At 41.8% G+C, this 22,493-nt stretch overlaps 1 protein-coding gene across 1 annotated transcript; it reads left to right on the top strand.

Moving 5' to 3' along the window:
• The first annotated feature begins 5,878 nt into the window (after window positions 1-5,878).
• syp (synaptophysin) lies at window positions 5,879-17,496 on the top strand. Its single transcript, NM_001126502.1, has 7 exons — window positions 5,879-6,015; window positions 7,512-7,577; window positions 12,951-13,075; window positions 13,243-13,438; window positions 13,691-13,891; window positions 14,103-14,403; window positions 16,604-17,496. Exons 1-6 carry the CDS (start codon window positions 5,998-6,000, stop codon window positions 14,397-14,399), a joined length of 903 nt encoding a protein of 300 aa, NP_001119974.1. The 5' UTR covers window positions 5,879-5,997; the 3' UTR covers window positions 14,400-14,403; window positions 16,604-17,496.
• The last annotated feature ends 4,997 nt before the right edge of the window (window positions 17,497-22,493 follow it).

Here is a 22,493-nt window from a genome sequence, read left to right as displayed (position 1 = left end):
ACAGAACTGAACTTGTTTATTTGTCCAAGACAAATGATCCACATGACCCAGCAGGTAAAGGCACAGAAGGTAGAAAGGTATGGTTTCCACCGTTTTATTCCACCTCAGCAGAGTGTGGGCAGGGTAAGGACAGCCACTGTGGAGAGTAATCTGGGTAAGTATCTTGTGTTCTTAGGATGTGTACCTTAGTGGTCAAGGATCCCGGCCTGCCGACTGTGGTTCAGGGATAGGAACTAACCTGATACCTGTGTCTTAACTGCAGTCCTACACTAAGGCAACAGTGCCTGTAGGGAAGAATACTTCCAGCAAATATCTCCTGGTTAGAGCCAGAAACTGTTCTTTCTAACTAGACTATCTATCTCACTTTTCTTTAAAAGTGCTATGAAATGTGTTATCCTGCTCTTGCTAATCCTCATTCACGGGGGTTCCTGTTTCCCGACTTTGCTAGAGTTTAGATGGTTCTCTAGGGTAGATGGCTTACTGGGGCCCGGTTGATCCCAGGCTCATTGAAACTTCCACCTGAGTTAACAGATACAGCCAAAGAGGAAGATCCACCCCTTTGCCAAGCACTATATTAGAGTACAAAGGGAGTGGTCTTCCTATAAAGCAGCGGTTCTCAACCTGTGGGTCAGGACCCCTTTGGGTCACAAAGGGGTCGCCTAAGACCATTGGAAAACACATATTTCCGATGGTCTTAGGAATAATTTTATGGTTGGGGGTTACCACAACATGGGGAACTGTATTAAACCAATAAGGCACAAAATGCTACTGTTAAACTAGATACATGGGCCTTTGCCCAGTAACAAGGGAAAGAATGAAATGGTAGGGTTTAAAGTCATAGGGGCATATTAATCCTATGGGTCCCTACAGCTCAATTACCTATAAATAGATCGTACCCTCATTCTGCCCCAACCACTGTTGCACTGAGATAGCCCCACAATCCAACCAAACGCCACCCCCTTTCAACAAAGATCTACCCCTTTTCAGGCCCATGAAGCAAGATTATCTTGCACATCCTTCCATTGGGAGGTATGCTTACCAGGTGCACTTGACTGTGCTAGGTGGCACAAATAGAAGGCAAGGTGCATTGTGGGTGTACAACATGGCAATTTGCCCTCATTCCTCCAACTATATATTTAATTAAATTTTAATTAACGTTTAGTATCATGCAGACATTAACATTCTGAGACAATTTGAAATTAGTCTTAATTTTTTATTTTTTATGGTTATTTTAGCAACTCTCCAGTTTGGTATTTTAGCAGCTATCTTGTTGCTATGGTGCAATTTACCCTAGCAACCAGTCAGTTATATGAATAAAATTGTAGCCTCACAGAGAAATAGTTCTTAGCTGCTAAGGTCAGTGACCCACATTTAAAAGCTTGAAAAGAGTCAGAAATTGAATGCAAATAATTCAAGAACTAAAAAAAATAATGAAGATTAATTGCAAAGTTGCTAGAAATGGGACATTCTATAACTTACTAAAAGTTTACTTTAATGGTCACAACACATTCACATATTCAGCTCTGAACAATTTAACTTTATCACAGGGTTTCCTGGAAGTCCCAAAAGGAATAGCTTGTTGTCCCAAGAAAGATAGTCTGATAAATCAATGTCTCCTGATGTCCCAGAAGGGAAAGGCCAGGCCATGAATCAATCATAGAGTTTCCTGATGTCCCAGAAGGCATAACCCTGGGCCAGTGAAAGGTTTGCACAAATGATTGGCTTGGTTTTAAAAGCAATCCCAGATGAAGCAGACCTTCTGCCATGAAATATATTTCCCAGCTGGGATTCCCCAACAAAAGACATTTAGGATGATTACTATTGCCATGTAGTAAAGTGTATTTCATGGTGGGTTTTGAAACCTAACAGATATAGCCATGGCATTGGTTTCATAAGTATAGGAAATATCCCATCTACTGCCACTGCAATGTTGAACAAACCCTCTCCATCACATATAACGCCAGGTTTTGCCCAAATCTACCAAACCAAACCAAAGACTACATGTTCTGCTTTTTTGAAATGTATGGTATGGTTTTGATTTGTAAGGTATGTCCAAGGCTAGACCTAGGGGCACATTTACAAAAGCACGAACGCTCGATCGGTCATGTGAATGCTCCGAGTGTATTTTCGCTGATTTTTTCGGGCGTCCGCATGACTTTTACGTACGGCGCACGACTTTTTCGGACGACGCACGACTTTTTCGGACGTTTGCACGAAATAATCGGAAAGGTTTTACCGCTGTTTACAATTGTTCAGTACGAAAATTTTGCGACTTTCGGATCGCCAATACGATATTATTGTGACTAATACGATTTTTTCGTAAGCATTTTCGTGATATTTGCGATCTTACGAAATTTTCGTTTCCAACACGATTTTTTCCCATTCGTGATTCGGATTCGTGGATTAGTAAATGTGCCCCCTAGTGGCAGGAAGAGAATTGGCAACTGGAGGGAGAGTGAGGCTGGAGCGGGGTAAGTGAGCAAGAGCCATGGGGCCTAAACAGTAGGGTTTGACTAGTAAACCGCAGCAGTGTAGTGACAACTGAGTGAAGTGAAAGAGGGGAGTGAGCAAACCAATGGGGTTTTTCAGACACGGCGCCAGTACTATTGCCTTGGGTGCTAGTTGGCCTGGCTATGGGTATGCCTTGTAATCAATATTTGGTTAAGACTTATTTTTAATATCCATTTACTATATACACTATCCATCTACTATATTTATCTAGATAGGTCAGGAAGTTTCACATTGAGCTAACTGTTCATTCTGCCAACATTTCTTTCCATGGTATTATCTTGAGCGATGCTTTTTCTTTGCTCCTCATAAGGGTTTTAGATTTCCGATTCCAGATTTTGTCAAGGAAAAGAGTAATGACCTCTACAGAGGAGGAGGAGGACAGAGCCAAGAGAATTTTTGAATGAGCTGGGTGTGGGGGGAGGTCTCGCTGGTTTTAAATCATGACACAGCTATTAGTTATCAAGATGTGACCCAAACGATGCCATGGAATCAGCTTTGCGGCCCAAATAATCATTGCATAAACAATAATACATCTTGGTTAAGAGAGTATTGTCTATTAGTAGAATATGTCCTTGTATTCAGGGAGTTATTATGATTCACTCTAAACATCATGGAAATCTATTTTTGGGTCAGGTCCCCTGTCCCCAGCTGCCTGCACCCAAAGGTCTCCTGTTCCTCAGGGAACCAGAGGGGGATTACTTAAAAGTGAGCATGGGCGTACATAAAATTGATAGGACCACAATGAGGTCACCTTGACTCACATTCTCAACAGCTAGTCAGCTGTTCATTTCTCGATAAAATGGTGTTGCCATACTGCTCATTCCAGCTTCCTTTTTCATTTTTATACTCGCAACTGCCCCCCCCCCCCCCGTCATGATATGTGAGGGTTTATTGATGACAGTATGGCATATCAGGTTGGAGAAGGCGGACTGTGCTCAATCAAAGAGTACTTGCTTACCACAGAGTGTTGCCACAGGAGAGGCAGTAAGTACAGGCCTCTGTTGTGGCCTGTGCCCATTTATTATTCATAAAAAATAACATTAGATATATATATTACTGAGAGTAGGGCTTAATTTATGTGTCTGCCCTGCCCCCTGTGACATCCGGTGTTAAGTGGGTCCAGTGCTGCTGTATAAAAGCACACAATTTGGCCTGGGTCTAAATTGGGAGAGGGTAGGTTAGTGTTGGAGAGTCCAAGTGTGTGTGCAGGTGGTCAGTCAATTTGACTGCGGTCCACTGGGCTATGATTATGTCAATGGACCAGAACTGTTCACAGGAACACTGGGCCAACTGAGGAACCTCCCACAGTTCATAGGTGCCAGAAACTGGACTTCATGCGCCATTAGGGTTATGAACCCCCTGGGGTCCCCTACTGTTGCCAATTTTATTGTCAATTGCACAGCAGAGTTGTGTCTGAAGCAACTGCAGCCAGTGTCAAAATTGACACAATTGCGTCAATCGGACATAATCAGGCCCTATGTGGGCAGGCCTGGGGCTAGGGAAGCAAGGATATGTCGTGCTTATGACTAATTGCAAGACACAAAACACTGGCCACTGTGGCAACCTTGAAGCTATTGCCTGGCTTGCAGGTGGTGGTAGCACCAGCATTCCCCTGGGTTAATGGGAACAACTGCATGAAATCTAGAACAGAAGGAATGTAGTATGCCAAGCACAACTATATGGGAGGATTACTTTTATCGTTTGGCCAGAAGGACATGGACATTTGGGTATTCTTAGCTTAGACATGTGAGTTGGCGCCTAGGTGGGAACTGTAGCATAACTTGCCGGGGGGGGGCATGTAATGGGTGGATCATGATCGTACTGTTGAGCCTAGCATGCTACATTGTTGGCCCCCCACCCTTTAGGGCATATCTAGAGGAGAGAAGCTGGGAAGTGCAAATTATTTATCAGTAGCATGCCAAGGGGTAAAACACACTACATTTGGGTTGTTTGTCATCAATAACTGATGGGCTTCAGACTGGGCAATACTATATGAATCACCATCTTCTAAACAGGCATCATCTTACTGTTCCTGTCTTTTCCCTACTCTGCAATCCTGCCTTATTTTCCTATCTAGAACTGTTGTTTGGGGTCCCCAATGTGCATGCTATTTCATGCAGACCCCGAATTCGGACCCACTAGTTTTGTTTCGATCTGTCGCGTGACTACAGAGAAAGGGGGGGGGGGGGGCATGGGTCTGTGATTACTGCTGGGAGGGGTAGGGAACTGGGCCCCCTTAGGGACGCCACTTATTTCGATCTCGAGTACAGGGACTATGACACAATAGTTTGGTTATGTATCAATTACAGACGAGCTTGTTTTATGCAATAATTTAAAGGGCATGTAAACACAAAAGTAAAATGTTGCATAATAATATGCAACATTTTACTGCTGGGGCAGTGCTAAATCCTTCTGCCATCTAAGAAGGAGCTGCCAGTTAGAGCTAGAGAATCTGAGCAGGCAATAACATACATATGTCTTTGCACTCCCTTCACAGAGGTGATGTTAGCGTCTGGCCCTGGCTCATAATGCCAGCTAAACCCATTTCCTTTATGTGCATCGATATGCCAAATATCAAATATATGAACACTGGTACATTACAGGCACATATAAATGAAAAGTAATAAGAGTCAGTCCAGTATATATATATATATATATATATATAAAATACGGGCGCCACTGCCACAATTACATTGAAAATAAACATGGTAAATTGCTTCCCAAAATTGTACTTTAGGCCAAATAAGTAAATGACCTGTATGAAGATACTGACTTGCATAGAACAGATATATTTTCGTCCAAATAAAAAATGACACTGGTGCATATGCTGTATTTTATCAGAAGAATCAACAGTATGGCAGCATCAACCTCATCACCTATGCAATTGAATATGGCTGTGCAGAACAATATGCACCACATGTATTTCTGAGCACAAAGAATAAAATAAAGGGAAACTAAGTCCTGTTTAGAAGCGGAAAATTCTTATTAATGCAGTAATGACTGATCAAGGGGTGTGCTCTCTCTGTGCCACCAAACATATTCTCTCTCTGTGTGCACCCTAACCCTGATAGGAAGATAAACAGTAGTAACCGAAGGATTTTTATCTGATCCACATTAGACATTAAAAGCTGGCGGCTAGGAGACCTAGGGAGACAGGCCAGATTTCTCACAAGGATTACTTCCTAGGCAGTTGCCAGTTCTGGGCACCAAGCACAGGCAGGCTCTAGGCCCCCTACTGAGTAATCTGGCTTCTCCCAGCCCTATTTATGGCATGACTGCCCTCATTGAAGATGGAGAATGATCACGTCATCACTCACGTAGGTGAAGAGGAGCATCCTCTGTCCTCATCTCCTATTGGCTATCTTCTACCAGCTGTTCTAGACACTCTCCTCTCCATCCCCCGCATTTTACCACCTCTTCCAGGCTGCTGCAGATAAAGCGCACTACTCCCTCTGCTCTGCCGCGATTCACCAGCATCCTGCAGTCATGGAAGTGGTCAACCAGGTGGGGAAAAGGGGCAAATTTGAGACAAAATAGGTGTGAGAATTAGGGATGGGTTAAAATAGGATAGCACAATTGCAGTGCAGCAGGGGGAAAATGCGATTGAAAGGTTATGGGAATATAGAAGAACAGATGGAGGATTGGGAGGGTACAGGGAGAGGAGAAAAATCTCATGGAGGAGGGGGGAGGGCTGTGATGAGAGGAGGGAGGTGAAGGAGAGAGAGGACAGAAAGGATAAATATATATATATATTTATGCTATGGCTGGATTGTATATATATTTAAATAAAATGCATTTATAATACAATACAATTTGCTCAGTGTTAAGGAATATTGTATATCTGTGTATATATTTAAAGCATATGCATAGAAGAAATGTAATGCTTAGAATTAAGCACCCCCAAGCAGAAGGTTTTCTCCCTTATATTACACCTGCTATATATTACAGGGTTGTGTGTCCATCCATGTTCTTGTGTTGTAATATCACTGTGTAGCCTGTTGTGCACTGTAATCACTGTATAGTACCGATATGCTTGTTTGTCATGGCTGTGCATGGGGGAGGGCTGCCGTGGGGGAGGCACGGCTATTTCACTGCAGCGCTTCTATATGTTTTTCTGATATGAGTCGTCATTCCTGCTGACCAGTTCTGGTTTCCATATAGGGAGGCCACTTATGCATTTACTGTACTACATGCTCGGGGGCCATATTATAATAAAATGATGGGGTCATCCAAAGAGGTCAGTGGAGCTCTTTAGGGGCCATATACAGTCTGTTGGGGGCCACATCCAGCCCTGCAGTGTTAGAGCTGAGATGGATTTCAGTACCATGGACAGCAAAATAGGAGGCAACACCAATATATGTATAGGCAGGGAGGATAGCTAGATATAGATAAATATATATAGATACAGAGAGGGACTAGTGTATTTTTATATATACTATATATCTATGCAAATAGGGATTTGGGTGCATAGAAGTAGAAAGGGTAAGTCTTAAACATCATGGCGATTGATTGTTATTATGGATATGTGATGGTCATTACTTAAGGTATTGTTGTAGAAGCATTTCTGGAACCCTGGGAATTGTAGTTCCTTATTCCTAGATACATCAAAAGCCTAATTCAGTTCTGGCAAAGTGCCCTCCAAGATGTATGATGCATTGGGACAGATGAAAATGATGATGGGTTGGAGCTATACAAATAAAGCATAATAATAATATTGGTAGTGATAATGTTCTTGAAATAGAAGGAGCAATTCAGCTACATGATGGGGTCCCATTCCCCACTCCCTGGGAGTTGTAGTTCTTTATCCCTAAATATATCAGAGGCCTATTTCAGTGCTGGAAAATCAATGTAAATAATGAGACTGTATGTAATGGGTTGTAGCTATTCAAATAAAGCATAATAATATTGGTAGTGATAATATCCTGGCAGTTCAGATTCATGTGGGGGGCCCAATCCTCACTCCATGCCCATCACTGATTGCACCTCTGTATCTCCTCCAGCTGGTGGCAGGGGGTCAATTTCGAGTAGTGAAGGAGCCCCTGGGATTTATAAAAGTTCTGCAATGGGTGAGTCTGTCATTCCTACACTCTCCCTCCTCCCAATCTGTCTCTTGTTCTTTTTCTCTCTTCTCCCCAAATCCTCCTAATTCTCCTCCCCCTTTTGTTTTTTAAACCACTATATCCCCGATTCCTGCTAGTACTCCCAGCTTCCCTCTCTCTCCCGATCATTTCATTTCTCCCTCCACTAAAGCCCACTTTATCTTGCATCTCAAAGTCCCTTTATCATTTCATTTCTCCCTCCACTAAAGGCCACTTTATCTTGCATCACAAAGTGACCTGGATATGACACGTATACATGTAACCTTATGTGGCTTGAGCTGAGGGCTTGTGTTCTTCCTGGGCTTTGTGTAGCACAATTAGTGCAATCTAGTAGTGATACTAATAAATGCCATAGTTTGCTCAGACAGTGTGATGGCAGATTTACTACTGGTAATGTACTGCATTGGGGCACTAGTGTCACTGCAATATGCACACTATGAGAGTGTGGGCAGAGTATCTTGTGTCAGTTACAAAGCAAAAGACATAGTCAATCAGCCCACGCTAAGTCTGCAATTCTGCTTTTATATGCATTTGTCTGTACAGTTTGTACACACTATCTATCTATCTATCTATCTATCTATCTATCTATCTATCATTTCATAGATGCCAGCCTAATTGTCTATCTATAACTCATTTTTATCTTTCAGTCATCGCCTATTTAATATCTATCTATAGATATATCTATACACACATCTATCTGCTATTCCATATTTATCTCCCATTCAGTATCTATCTATCATTTCATAGATGCCAGCCTAATTGTCTATCTATAACTCATTTTTATCTGTCAGTCATCACCTATTTAATATCTATCTATAGTTATATCTATATACACATCTATCTGCTATTCCATATTTATCTCCCATTCAGTATCTATCTATCTATCTATCTATCTATCTATGTATCTATCTATGTATCTATCTATGTATCTATCTATGTATCATCTATCTATCTATCTATGTATCTATCTATGTATCATCTATCTATCTATCTATCTATCTATCTATCTATCATCTATCTATCTATCTATCTATCTATCTATCTATCTATCTATCTCTCATTTAATGTCTACCTGTTTCTATGGCTACCTGTGTATCTATAACCCATTTTCATCTATCTATCTATCTATCTATCTATCTATCGATCATCTCATTTAGGGTTCTGGCACACAAGGGAGATTAGTCGCCCACAACAAATCTCCCTTTTTGCGGGTGACTAATCTCCCCGATATGACATCCCATCGGTGTAAATCGCGCTGCCGCGTATGCCATCCCACCAGCGATTTACATTTTCGCCGGTGGGATGTCATATCGGGGAGATTAGTCGCCCTCAACAATGGAGATTTGTCCGGGTGACTAATCTCCCTCGTGTGCCAGAGCCCTTAATATGCCTGTTTGTCTATCTGCAACCTATTTTCATCTATCACCTATTTCATATCTATCTATCATCACCCATTTAAAATCTATCTATTCATCTATCTATGTCTCTTTATCTAACCCTCTCTCTCATCATCCCACGTGTTTCTTTGAGGCATCATGATTTGTGTATTCTGTCATACCCAGAGTTACACGCTAATCCTCTTTACTTTGCAGCATCGCTGAATCTCTAAAAATACCTGTCAGTCTCGGTAGAGATTGACAAGGTCACAATCCCGTTGTGGATTAACACCAGGATAAGCTCTTCCCAATATGCCTGCTGCCGAGTGCTTTCTACCTACCACCCCCCCCCCCCCCCACACTGTGTGTTCAAGAAAGCTCAGTGGGAGGCTGCACATCAGGGTACTGCCCATTCCAGTGGCACACATATAGGCAGTTATTGTCATGAGTAAGCAGAAAGTTATGGCCACATTACCTGAAATGGACACATTACCTGAAATGCATATAACACACTGTATCCCAGTGTCACTATTAAACCTATGATATAAAGATGCACAGCTTTCCTACCAGTGAGTACATACCATGCTCTATGCAATGAGGAAGAGGAATGTGACACCATGGGAACATGAATAGCAAGTGGTGGAATTGCCACTGCCACACATGTAAGAGTGTCCTTGTGCATTGAAGCTGGGCATTGTCAGTGCCACATTCACAAACATACCCTTTAAAGCATTTTAAAATATAATTACCTGGTAAACATTTCCCCACCCCATAAGAAACAGGTATAGGATCTATTATCTGGAAAAAAAGAAAAAAAAAAGAAAAATGCAAAAGTGCAGAAATCTCGGCAAAATGATATTCCCCTTTTTTAGTTGGGCTTATACATTACAAGTGCCTAAATACTTTCTAAAATTCCATATATAAATAAAACTGTAAATTTTTTTACTCAGATATGCCTGATTTCGCAGATTACTAGGAAATCACAATAGGCTTCTTGTGTGCTAGGACCAGTTCCCTATCCCATTTATTGGCCATACACGGGCCAATAAAAGCTGCTACTGACCAAGTAGGCCCATGTACGAGACCCTCTAACAGGCATACCAGACCAATATCTGGCTGAAAAATATAAAAATCAGGCAGATTTTCTTTTTCCATCATATCAAGGACCAGATCTGCGCCAGATTTGTCCTGAGTAATGCAACTCCTCACTTGTGAAGTGATTGATTCTAGGACTTGCAGTCCCTTTGCTTTCCATAGTGGATGGTGCAGAAATATATTCCACAGTGCTTTCCAGTCCCTATTACAATCATACACATTAAGGGCAGTTTTATCAGGAGCCAATGAACCTGCCTGTTTTTGGAGAGTAAGAGGAAACCAAAATACACGTTGGGAACCCACACAGACACAAGCAGAACATGTATACTCATTGCTCTTTTTGCAATTGAACTTTGGACCACAGCGCTGCCAACATGCTGCCTTAACCTGTCTATCTATTTATATTCTCTACACTGCTGGTTCGACATCTGGAACAGTGTAGCAGAAGCCATCTGGTTCATAGACCTGGACGAGAACAGTCTTCTGATATATTGTTTCAAAAACGAGAAAACAGATAAAAACGATACTACTTTTTTACATGGCAATTACATTTACAAGTAACTTTTAAATCACTGAAAAAAGTTGGTTGGATTTTTTTTAGGAGAGGTGAGACAGAACTGGAATTACATAACTGTTATGTAGTAGACAGGCTGATAGGCCCATGTTTACCAGGTAATATACAAGGAGAAAAGGGGTAACATTTTCATTAACCCTTCTGTGCCAAGTTTCTTTGATCTTTCTGTGCTATGTGTTGCCAGGAAACATGCAGCCTAGATCAAAGGGAAATTAGAAGTATTGTTGCATATACAGGTATAGGACCCGTTATCCAAAATGTTTGGGACCAAGGGTATTCTGGATAAGGGTAATTTGGATCTCCATACCTTAAGTCTACAAAACAATTAATAAAGCGTTAATTAAACCCAGTAGCATTTTTTTCCTCTAATAAGGATTATTCATATCTTAGTTGGGTTCAAATAAAAGGTACTGTTTTATTATTACAGAGAAAAAGGAAAGCAATTTTAAAAATTTGAATTATTTGATTAAAATGGAGCCTATGGTTTCCATAATTCAGAGCTTTCTAGATAACGGGTTTCCGGATAATGGATCCCATAACTGTACTAGAAGCCCAACTACAACTGTACAAGACTAGGATCCCTAATGATACTGTAACTCCAACTCCTCATTTGGTCACTTCACTCATTTCCTGCTTCTGTTGATTCAACATATGGCATAATAAAACAATGGTAAAAAGTGATCTACTTCATGTACTTTATTGTACTGTAAGTGGACACATGAAGGGAAATATCCTGAATGCCTGGTAGAAAAATAGATAGAAGAAAAATGTATAAATTGATGGACTAGTGAATAAAAAGACTGCTTTATAGTTAGTTAACAGAATAGCAATTATGGCTATTACTCATATAATGCATGGTTCCTTATTATCTGGTTATAGTTAATCAGCATGGTGCACTATTATCTGGTTATAGTTAATCAAATTATAATTTGATAGATATATAGTTATAAATATGCTAGATAGAGTGACAGGTAGATGGATAGTTAGACAAATAGATTTATAGATATAAAAAGCAAAAGATAAACAAATAATATACAGATTAATAACAGATATGTGATACATAAAAGAATGATTGGCTATAGATAACTGATAGTTGGGCAGAAAAACAGATAACTAAACAACACCGATTAAATAAAAAGATAGATGACTAGAGATGATAGATAGACAGACAGAGTAACTCTCTCCCAGGTAGAACAGAACAACACACAGAACTAATGTCTCAGAGGCGCAGGAGAAGGCCCATTAATCTCCCAATTAATGAAGCCAAAATATAATTTTTGCCTAATAAAAAAAAAAATATTTCTAAGCAACTTTCCAATATACATTCATTACAAATTAGCAAGGGTTTTTGACTTATTTGTACATATAATTGTTATAAGAAGTAGTATTTGCCTCTCCTTTCCTATTCCCTGGCATTTGAAACAATGTAACACAAGCTAGCAGACTGACATACCTTTCTGCTAAAAGTAACAACCAGGAGTTCAGCAAATGCTGCTTCCAATAGCAATTACCTTTACAAATAACTTTTAAAGCACTAAAAAATTTCAATAAATTCACATTTGAAAGTTACTTGGAATTATGTTTTCTTAATTATGTTTTCTATAACTGGCTACAAAGATAGGGAAGCTGAAGAGTTGTTTCCCAAAAGCAGGCAGGGTATTTTTTAGTTTATAAATATATCTTTCAGTAAACGTTTGCCCTTTTTATTTTAGGACCCCTGTTGGGGATATGGAGTTACATGCCCAAAATAAAAAGAATCCTAATGGAATATAAGTCAGTTAACTTGCAAGAGCATTCGTTGATCTCCCTAAGGTCTCCTATTTTTCTTAACACCTCTTTGCCAATTCATCCTCACCTCACTCCCTTCCTTCTATATCTTTCCAGGAGCCCCTATGCAAGTTGCTCCACTTCTTTCCAGGATCACTTTGCTCACAATCTCATTTGATTCTGGATACATTTACTAGAAATGCATTACTGTAAGTTTATCTCACTGGAACAATTTAATTGGTTGCCATTGGTAACTGCCCATGTGCAAATTTGCCCAGTGTTGATAAATGATCCCTACTGTCTTGTTGGTTTAAAGCCTCTTCTGATTTTTCTCTTTCCCTCCTTTCCCTGCTTGTTCCACCTTCTCCCCCAATCCTTTGGTTTAACCCAATTCTTCTCTGTAAATATAAACCTTTCTCTCTTCTTGCAAAGAAAAAACAAGTCTCTCTTATTTGCCCTGTATCTCCCATGCATTCTCTTGGGGGTCATCCTGGCCTTTTCTGGATACCCCCTGTCTCTCTTTTACAGCTCTTCTCTATCTTTGCCTTTGCAACATGTGGAGGTTACTCTGGACAGTTCAGTCTTAGCATTGACTGTAAGAACAAAAATGAGAGCAAGCCGAACATTAAAGTCGACTTTGAATATCCTTTTAGGTGAGTGATTTCTGGGTGGATTTTGACTTTACAATTTTAAACTCAGACCCCGCCCATACCAAATCAGCTTGTGAAGATCTGGTCTGTCCATGGACCTCAAGTTCATTCACAAAGCTAAAGCTTACAATTTCTCTTCTTATCTTACTGATCTCTCCTTTGTCACACAGGCTGCACCAGGAATATTTTGATGCCCCAACATGCCGCGGTGCCACTAGGAAGGTCTTTTTAGTTGGAGATTACTCTTCATCTGCTGAGTTCTTTGTCACAATTGCTGTATTCTCCTTTTTATATTCACTGGCGGCCCTGGCTGTGTACATCTTCTTGCAGAACAAATACCGTGAGAACAACAAAGGACCAATGATTGTAAGTATTGTTGTACAGGGGGGGCAAGCTGAGTTTGAGTTAGAAAGCAGAAGGCAATATGATCTCTGTATCCCAATGCCCTTTTTTGGTCACTTCTCAACAAGTCTTGCAAGTTCATTCTTGGCAGTTCCAAATTTTTCATGTGTACTTACAACAATAGTGTGTTAGTATAAGCCTTATAGAACATCAGGGTATGATACCAGCATAGTCTATTCTCTCAGTAACCATTCAGCCTGTTTCCTTTTATTTCAGGACTGTATAGCAACAGCCATTTTCACTTTCATGTGGCTGGTCAGTTCCAGCGCTTGGGCCAAAGGATTGTCCGATATAAAGCTGGCAACTGACCCAGAGCTGGTGATTGAGACTCAGATCCCAGAATGCAGGAAGTCAGAATATGATATGACGTGTTCAGAGCTGAGGGACCCTGTTATGTCTGGGCTCAATACCTCTGTGGTGAGTAACTGTGGCGCATTTTCATTCCATCTTGTATTATATGTATTATTACTCTACATGCAGTGACAACAGTAGTCAGGATGATGGACAGTCATAGTAAGGTCTGTCTATACTGTTCCCTTGTCACTGGTCAACCACTAAGGCCAATGTCAGCAAAGGCCTTTCTTGGTGATGAAGCAAAAGCTATCCTCCTTCGTTTCCCTTTCCTTAGGCCTTTGGATTTTTGAACTGCATCCTCTGGCTTGGAAATGTGTGGTTCGTCTTCAAAGAGACAGGATGGACAGCTCCCTTCATAAAATACCCCCCTCCAGCACAAGAGAAACAGCCAGCCCCTGATGCCTACAGTCAAGGAGGCCAGGGATATGGGCAGCAAGACTCCTACGGACAACAACAAGGTGGCTACCAGCCAGATTATTATGGCCAACAGCCAGACTACAATCAGCAGGGGTACAGCCAAGGGGGATATAGTCAACAGGGGGTCCCTACCTCTTTCTCAAATCAAATGTGAGCTGGTAAGTATCCTCATGAACAGGAATAGGGGAAGCGTGTGGGGGGTGTCATGAAACTGGGCTGTAAAACAAAACCTGCCTAAAGAATACAATATATTCATTCCCTCCTGCAGTTTAGGAGCAGCCAGTGGTGGTAAACACATTGCAATCATCTGTCAGCAGGTTAGGCTAGACTGGTTCCTCTAGGGATTGACAAAGGCAAAATATTTTTGCCTTTCTTTATACCCCTCTATATGTACAGAAGCAATGCTCATTTCTCTTTTATTTGTCCCATCCACTCCATCAGAAGTATTTTTCCTTCTAGCTATATGCCACCTGTTTCATAGACAGCAGACTTCACAGCTTAAAGACGGTGTTCACCTTTAAAGTAACGTTTGTTATGATGTAGACAGTGATATTCTGAGACAATTTGCAATAATTTTTTATTTTTTTGTTGTTCTCCAGGTATTAAGCTTTTTGTTCAACAGCCCTAAAGTTTGGTATTTTAGTAGGTATCTGTTTGCTAGGGCTTTCTTTATCTCAGCAACCAAGCAGTGGTTCAAATGAGAGCTGGGAATATAATAGGACTGCATAGAAAGATGAGTAATAAAAGTAACAATAATAAAAAAAATTTAAGCTCACAAAGCAATAGTTTGTGGCTGTCATCTGAAAGCTGGAAAGTTGTAGAAGTAAAAGGCAAGTAATTTGAAAGCAATAAAAAATAAATAATGAAGGTTAACTGCACAGTTTCTAGGAATAGGACAATCTATAACAAACTAAAAGTTAATGTAAAGGTGAACCACCCCTTTAACTTCCTTCAGAACTCAAAGATGTAAGTACTCCTGCTGAATTTGGGATGCACTGCAGAGGCAAGCTTGGAATTAAACGACATTGACTGCTTCTCAATGCATGGGGTTGATGGTTTTGAGCACTATATCTGGGCAGTTTGGCCTTACTTCTCAACCATTGCAACATAAATGGGACGCCATCTTTATTTAGGCTGTCCATAAATCAGATTGGATCCCAGTCTGTTTGGCAAGAATATCTGCTTTGCAGATGTGAGTTATAGACAGGGGCCGATTGGGCCAGTGGGACACTTGAAAGAAAAATGCGGTGGGTCCCGTCAACCCAGACCTGACCCCTGCCTGCTCTCCCCTGTTGCTCCCCTGCTGCCCTCCCCCCGATTGTGGCAAAAGTAAGCATAAGGTGCAGGGGAAAGGGCTGACGGTGAGCTGGCTGGCAGCAAGGGCCCCAGAGGGGGTGTGGTGGCCCCTGGGGTAGCAGCAGGTGAGTGGATGGTTGGTTTTGGTTGTTTTGGCCCCACCTGCCAAATGACTAAGGGTGAAGACAAACAAAGCTACTAGTAGGAGCTACTTGTCACGGCTACTGAACGCCAGAAAATAACCTGCCATAGACAATACTGAGAACTGCCTCTGCTAAAACTGTTATCAGTAAATGATCAGCATTGTCTATTTTAGTAGCCAAGTAGCTGCTACTAGTAGTAGCTACTACTACTAGTCTTCACACTTAAGGTGCACGCTAAGATCCACTCGCTTGGCGAAGTCACAAAGCAAGCGAATCTTCTCCCCATATCCCCACCTACTGGTGGATGATATCGGGCTAATTCGGTAGTTTGGCCCTGGGGCCCAACGATTGAATTAGAATGACGGGTATAGGCATCAATGAGCCAATGTGGTCCCTCATCCGACTAATTTTTAAACCTGCCCAATCGAGATCTGTGCGATTTCAGGCAAGATGTCGGTCAGCAGGCCCGTCGTTAGTGCCCATACACGGGCCGATAAGCTGCCAAATCAGTCTAAGGGACCGATATCAGCAGCTAGAATATGTACAGCCACCTTTAGGGTGAAGACACATGGGCGATTAGTCGCCACAACTTTTAAGTAAGTCAGTTGCAGAGACTATTCGCAGTTACTCAGCCACCTTTAGGGTGAAGACACACGGGCGATTAGTCGCCGCAACTTTTAAGTAAGTCAGTTGCAGAGACTAATCGCAGTTTCTTTTCTGCCATAGGATAGAATAGAAGATGACTTTTTAAAAAGTTTTGGCGACTAATCGCCCCATGTGTCTTCACTCTTAATGTCATGGTTGCTAAAATGCCCCAAAGCTGCCTATGTACTTGCTCTAAGCATTTCTCTGCCTTTTGCTCTTTCCTCCTCTAATTCTTGGCTTGTTTGCTCACTTTCGCCCATTGTGTTTCCTGTAGACTTCGTCACTGCCGATCTGTGAGATCCTGATACAGGGTGTAACTTTCTGACGTGCAGTGCTGCAGCCCGGCTGCCCGAGTGAATATCAATGGGAGAATGTCGTGTCCGTGATGTTTATATAATATATAATATATATATATATTTAATGATATATATCTGTACCAAAACACAGGAAAATCCCATCTCATTCTACCAGAGACTGTCTTCCTGCAGAGCATTGCTGTGTATTTCCTCCATTGTCAGACCTGCAGAGCATTGCTATTTTCGCTGTGTAACCCCACTCTTTCCTCTCGGGTTCCCTACAAAGCATCGCCATGTAACCCCCTTCCCTGCCAGAGAGGGCGCTGCAGAGCATTAGATAGGTCAAACTCCTTCCCTGTACATTAGTGAATGCAGTATTGTAATGTGATTTATGGGTTAAATGGACGACTATCAGTCTGTCTGGCAGGTAGAGGATTTTTAGGGGTTACCAGGTCCCATAGAGCATAGATTTTAAGCTTTCCCTTGTTAGTTCTGTATTTCCTTTAGTGACCAATGATGTCTGCACTGCGCAATAATTTGTAATTCCTCCCCTTCTGCGATCAAAGGCATTGATGTTTATTTATATGTTGTTCTGGGTCAGGACTTTTTTTGAGGGGTGGGATGTTTGAAGACTCATAAGCTCTCCTAAGGGCTCAAGAACCTTACTAATGAGAAATATCAAGAGGGTGTCTCCTTCTCTGTGTACTGCTGGGTACCGAACTTTCCGTAATGCCATTGAAACCAGCTTCTCTGGCCCATTACCTCTGCACCTATTGCTCCCATGCCTGGTACACCCCTTGTGCTGTGTATTGTGTTTGTGACGCTGAAGTTGCGTGTTGTATTCCTGTTTGGAAATAAAGACAGACTGGAACAGGCGTGTATGGATGGTTATTAGGTAACGTCCAATGATTTCCAGGGAGAAATAGTTACCATTTACCATGTCTTGCTTGTTTCCCGATATTATAAACTACATATTAGGGGGAATGGCTTTCCATTTTCCACTGGAAGCTCTCATATTGCTTGCCTCCTATTAGCTAAGCCAGTGTATCTGTTTTGAAGACATAGATACACATGCCTGTGTTGTCTACTGGGGTTATGTATATAAAAATATCATTTTTTGTGTCCCACTTACGTTATACTCCAAAAAGTATACTAAACTACTGGATGCAGCTTGTCTAAGGTTGTACATTCCCTTTCTATACTATCTAACATATCATTTAGCCAAAACCCACTTAAAGGAGAACTAAAACCAAAACTTTTGGGAGGGCAGAAAATAATATAAGAAAGCAATATATTAGAGGTCTTACCCTGTATCTGGGTCGCTTGTTGCATATGAATAAGGTGCCCCTGTGATATAAAAGAGAGATTTTGAAAGGTTAGAGTTAATGTGGAAGTAAAATAAGAAATTAAAGACCCCAAATAAACAAAATAAAGAACAGAGATAGGGTTACTGTAATGCTAATGCTGCACTGGGCTAATCCTTGGCCTGTGGATAAATGCCTTTCCATGTGCCTGCACATGGAGCCATTGTGTCGACCTGGGAGCAGGCACATGGAATGGATTTCAGCACAAAATGCACACTTGGGTGTTACTGCACTGAAATCCACTCCTTGTGTCTGCACCTAAACCGATGCAATGGCTCCTGGTGCAGGTATAGGAAAAGGCATAGGTGCTGAATTTTGGTTTGCTTTTGCCATGAGCCTAAGAAGAGCAGCACATTTACATTCGATTTACTGCTTTTCAACCAATCACAAATTAACATTTAATGTTGCACCAGGGACCCCTAACTCTAGAGCTCCCTGAACCTTGCAGAAAGCATCATATGCACTACAGCAGGCCCATGCAGCATATTGAGGGCTGTATATAGGACCAAACTTACTATCTAAATAGTATTTATTTGGCCTAATTTTGCCCCAGCATGATCCTAAATTAACCCTATGTTGGTGTTGTTTCTATTGAATCCTCAGGTGCTTATATAATCAACAATTTTTTAAAGGATAAAAACCCTCCCCATATGCTTCCTGGGTGACATCACTTCCACAACCTAGGGGACGTTTCTAGCCCCAGATCCACCCTGAGGCAGCTCCTGTTATGCCCTTCCCCTTGACCCCCAGTGCTTTCTTGTGCCAGAGGTGGTATGGGGGTTTGAATTGCTAGTGCAGAGAGGGCATTTGTGCTCTCTGCACTAGCAAAGCCACATTTCCGGTTTAAAAATAAGGAAACTTTGCTCTTAAAGTTACCAGAGTGTTTATTTGCCACCTCTTGTAATTTTGGGGTTGCTGCAGCCTGTTTCTCAACTTGCCTTAAGGCAGCAGTGCCCCTGCTGATGCCACCACTGTTCTGTTTCAACCTGCTGAAATTTGTGATAGTTTCCTTAGATCTGGGCCGAAATCTTTATAGAACAGTACTCACTGTTATGAGCAGACCTCCTCAGAAAGCAACTCCACCTGAATGACACATGTTGGTCCGGGAATATTTTATAGCCAGGGCTGGAGAGACACTCAGAGAGCATGTAAAATGGCTGCCAGCACTACCCACAGGAAAACAGATAAAGAAGGGAGGTGTTATAGGTCACAGAAGGTTCTTGGAGCTACAGGGAGAGGTGAAGGACAAACATGACACGATGCAGCACACAACTCAAACTAAGGTATATAAACTAAAGTTATGTGTAACATAACCACCATCTTACTGCCTCCAACTAGGGTTGCCACCTAGATCACCAGCTAGGGCCAGGCCCAGTATGTAACACTCTCCACTGCAATCACTCTTTATAATCACAGGCCATCCTCTGCTTGACCTATAACTCTATTTCTTTGCCCATTTCCTGGTCCCATCCATCTTTCCTCTGATCAGCCCATCCATTTCCCAGTTCAGTCTACCAATTTCCCTGCCCCTTACACCATAGCCCTGCCCCAAAATATCGCAGCCCAAAGGCCAGTACTACTGACAGAAAAAGGTGGCAACCCTACTTCCATTAGGTACCTACTGGGCTGCCCCATGCACAGTAGAGACATTTGATGATTACTGTACTACTATGCACCCAATGGCATTTTATGCAGGAGGTACCTGGGAGAAAGCAGCAAGATGCCTTATAAGACTGCCTATAATCACCATAAATATTTTTTGTGTGGTGCCATCTGTGGCTGTCTGCATGAGAAAAGTAAACTACACACTAAATATATCATACCTATCATACAGCAAACCCTGGTGTCTGGGCCCCCTTGACCCCCCCACCCGCCAATCCCATACTCAGGTTCATATGTTATTGGTTCGCGAGTTTGAATGCTTTTGACCAATCAGGCTTGCAACTTATAAAATGTGCCATGCGCTTTGACCTGTGTCTGCACCCGAATGAATGAAATACACTCGGGTGAAGGCACATGTAGGCGATATCCACCAAAAAACGCGAGACTTCATATTTTTGGCAGATATTGGCTACATGTGCCTGCACCCAAGCGTATTTCATTCATTTGGGTACAGGCACAGGTAGGGGCATATTTGAACGTATGGAGCGTTTTCTTACCAAGCATTTTTCGGATAAAATACCAGCCATCTGGCAACCCTAGTTGCAATAATATGCCTATGGCAGCAGGTACAGCAGTTCAATATAAGCTGCCCTCCAGACCAAGTTGGCAGCCTGCAGACCAGTGTATGGGGGGCTCCCAATAGCCTACCTGATTGGTCCAGTATTTGGTATACCTGGCCAAGTTACTAAATGATCTGAACAAGGTAAGGGGGAGAGAAGGAGGTGGGCAGACATCGAAATACTGTCACCAGAACCCTCTGTCTCTTTTTGGCATGCTAATCATCAGATTATATTGCTTATTGGAGTGAGAAATAAACCTGGAAAAGGAGCCCCAGTCCATTCGCTACTAGAAGCACAGGAGCCACAGTACTTCTAGTATGGCTATGGTCCATTTCTTTATAGTTAATCGATGGATTTGGTCCAGTAGTGACACCTGCTGGTCACTGTGCTATTACTGCAGTCTACAGACGTAACATGATGAACCCTGCCTGTCGCAACAGTTCTGCTAATTCCATTTACCCACCAGTTCCCTCAGAGCCACACTACATTAAAACAGACCATAGCAGTCACTCTCCCTGTTTCATTCTATTGTAGTCACCAGGTGGGCTGAACCATATGAAAGAGTGTAAAGAGGGAGGGTTGATTTAAAAACTACTTTTGCAAAATTAATTTCATTGATTCAGACGCATTTGAATTAATTTGATTTATCAATAATATCAATTTGTTTTAGATTTTAATTTTTCCCACATTTACATTAGTGTATAAAGGAACTTAAACAGACATTTGGCTGTTTGGTTTGAACCTCAATAAGTTTCTGACTGCACAGCGAGTTTTGCATGTAATCTAAAGTGTTGCATGTAAATTTAAGTGTATAGCAGGCGTTTAAAACAAAAAAGGCGTTTGGGGTTTACTGTGCATGCTGGGAGTGCTGGTTGAAAGGAGAAAGTAAGTGCAATTAACTAACTGCTGTGTGACTTGTAAGTGCTACCTGGCTGATTGAGCATACTAATTAAGGGGGTGGAGTAAATCTGGTAAATTCTCAACAGACATTTGGCTGTTTGGTTTGAACCTCAATAAGTTTCTGACTGCACAGCGAGTTTGGGAGCTGCTAGCGAGTTTTGCATGTAATCTAAAGTGTTGCATGTAAATTTAAGTGTATAGCAGGCGTTTAAAACAAAAAAGGCGTTTGGGGTTTACTGTGCATGCTGGGAGTGCTGGTTGAAAGGAGAAAGTAAGTGCAATTAACTAACTGCTGTGTGACTTGTAAGTGCTACCTGGCTGATTGAGCATACTAATTAAGGGGGTGGAGTAAATCTGGTAAATTCTCAACAGACATTTGGCTGTTTGGTTTGAACCTCAATAAGTTTCTGACTGCACAGCGAGTTTGGGAGCTGCTAGCGAGTTTTGCATGTAATCTAAAGTGTTGCATGTAAATTTAAGTGTATAGCAGGCGTTTAAAACAAAAAAGGCGTTTGGGGTTTACTGTGCATGCTGGGAGTGCTGGTTGAAAGGAGAAAGTAAGTGCAATTAACTAACTGCTGTGTGACTTGTAAGTGCTACCTGGCTGATTGAGCATACTAATTAAGGGGGTGGAGTAAATCTGGTAAATTCTCAACAGACATTTGGCTGTTTGGTTTGAACCTCAAGTTTCTGACTGCACAGCGAGTTTGGGAGCTGCTAGCGAGTTTTGCATGTAATCTAAAGTGTTGCATGTAAATTTAAGTGTATAGCAGGCGTTTAAAACAAAAAAGGCGTTTGGGGTTTACTGTGCATGCTGGGAGTGCTGGTTGAAAGGAGAAAGTAAGTGCAATTAACTAACTGCTGTGTGACTTGTAAGTGCTACCTGGCTGATTGAGCATACTAATTAAGGGGGTGGAGTAAATCTGGTAAATTCTCAACAGACATTTGGCTGTTTGGTTTGAACCTCAATAAGTTTCTGACTGCACAGCGAGTTTGGGAGCTGCTAGCGAGTTTTGCATGTAATCTAAAGTGTTGCATGTAAATTTAAGTGTATAGCAGGCGTTTAAAACAAAAAAGGCGTTTGAAACTTAAAAGGCACTATACAAGGGATTGCACTCGGGAGACTGTAAGTACCCAGTTGCAATATGAGTTGCAGTATGATTGCTGGTGTTACTCAGTGTGCATCTTGTCGCATGTATGTGGTCCTGGAGCAGCAGTTCCATGCAGCATTTACTTGTGAGAGATGCAGGTGGGTTTTCCTCTTGGAATCTGAGGTGCAGAATCTAAGGGGGAACTGGCAGCACTGAGGGCAGCTGCAAACATGGGGGAGAACAGGAGGCTCACTGAGCAACCACTGGCAGGGGCCGGTGTAGTGGGGGGGG

This window comes from Xenopus tropicalis, chromosome 8 (genome assembly GCF_000004195.4).
Source record: "Xenopus tropicalis strain Nigerian chromosome 8, UCB_Xtro_10.0, whole genome shotgun sequence".
In the NCBI taxonomy this organism is placed as follows: Eukaryota; Metazoa; Chordata; class Amphibia; order Anura; family Pipidae; genus Xenopus; species Xenopus tropicalis.
Note: the sequence above shows the minus strand (reverse complement) of the source record. Positions and strands in the feature narration are given on the sequence as shown.

What these genes read in the sequence shown, in the direction of transcription:
- syp (NM_001126502.1), top strand. An exon ending in TTATAAAAGTTCTGCAATGG is followed by an intron (nt 7,578 to 12,950) that starts GTGAGTCTGTCA and finishes TCTCTTTTACAG; the next exon opens with CTCTTCTCTATCTTTGCCTT. An exon ending in CTGGGCTCAATACCTCTGTG is followed by an intron (nt 13,892 to 14,102) that starts GTGAGTAACTGT and finishes CCCTTTCCTTAG; the next exon opens with GCCTTTGGATTTTTGAACTG.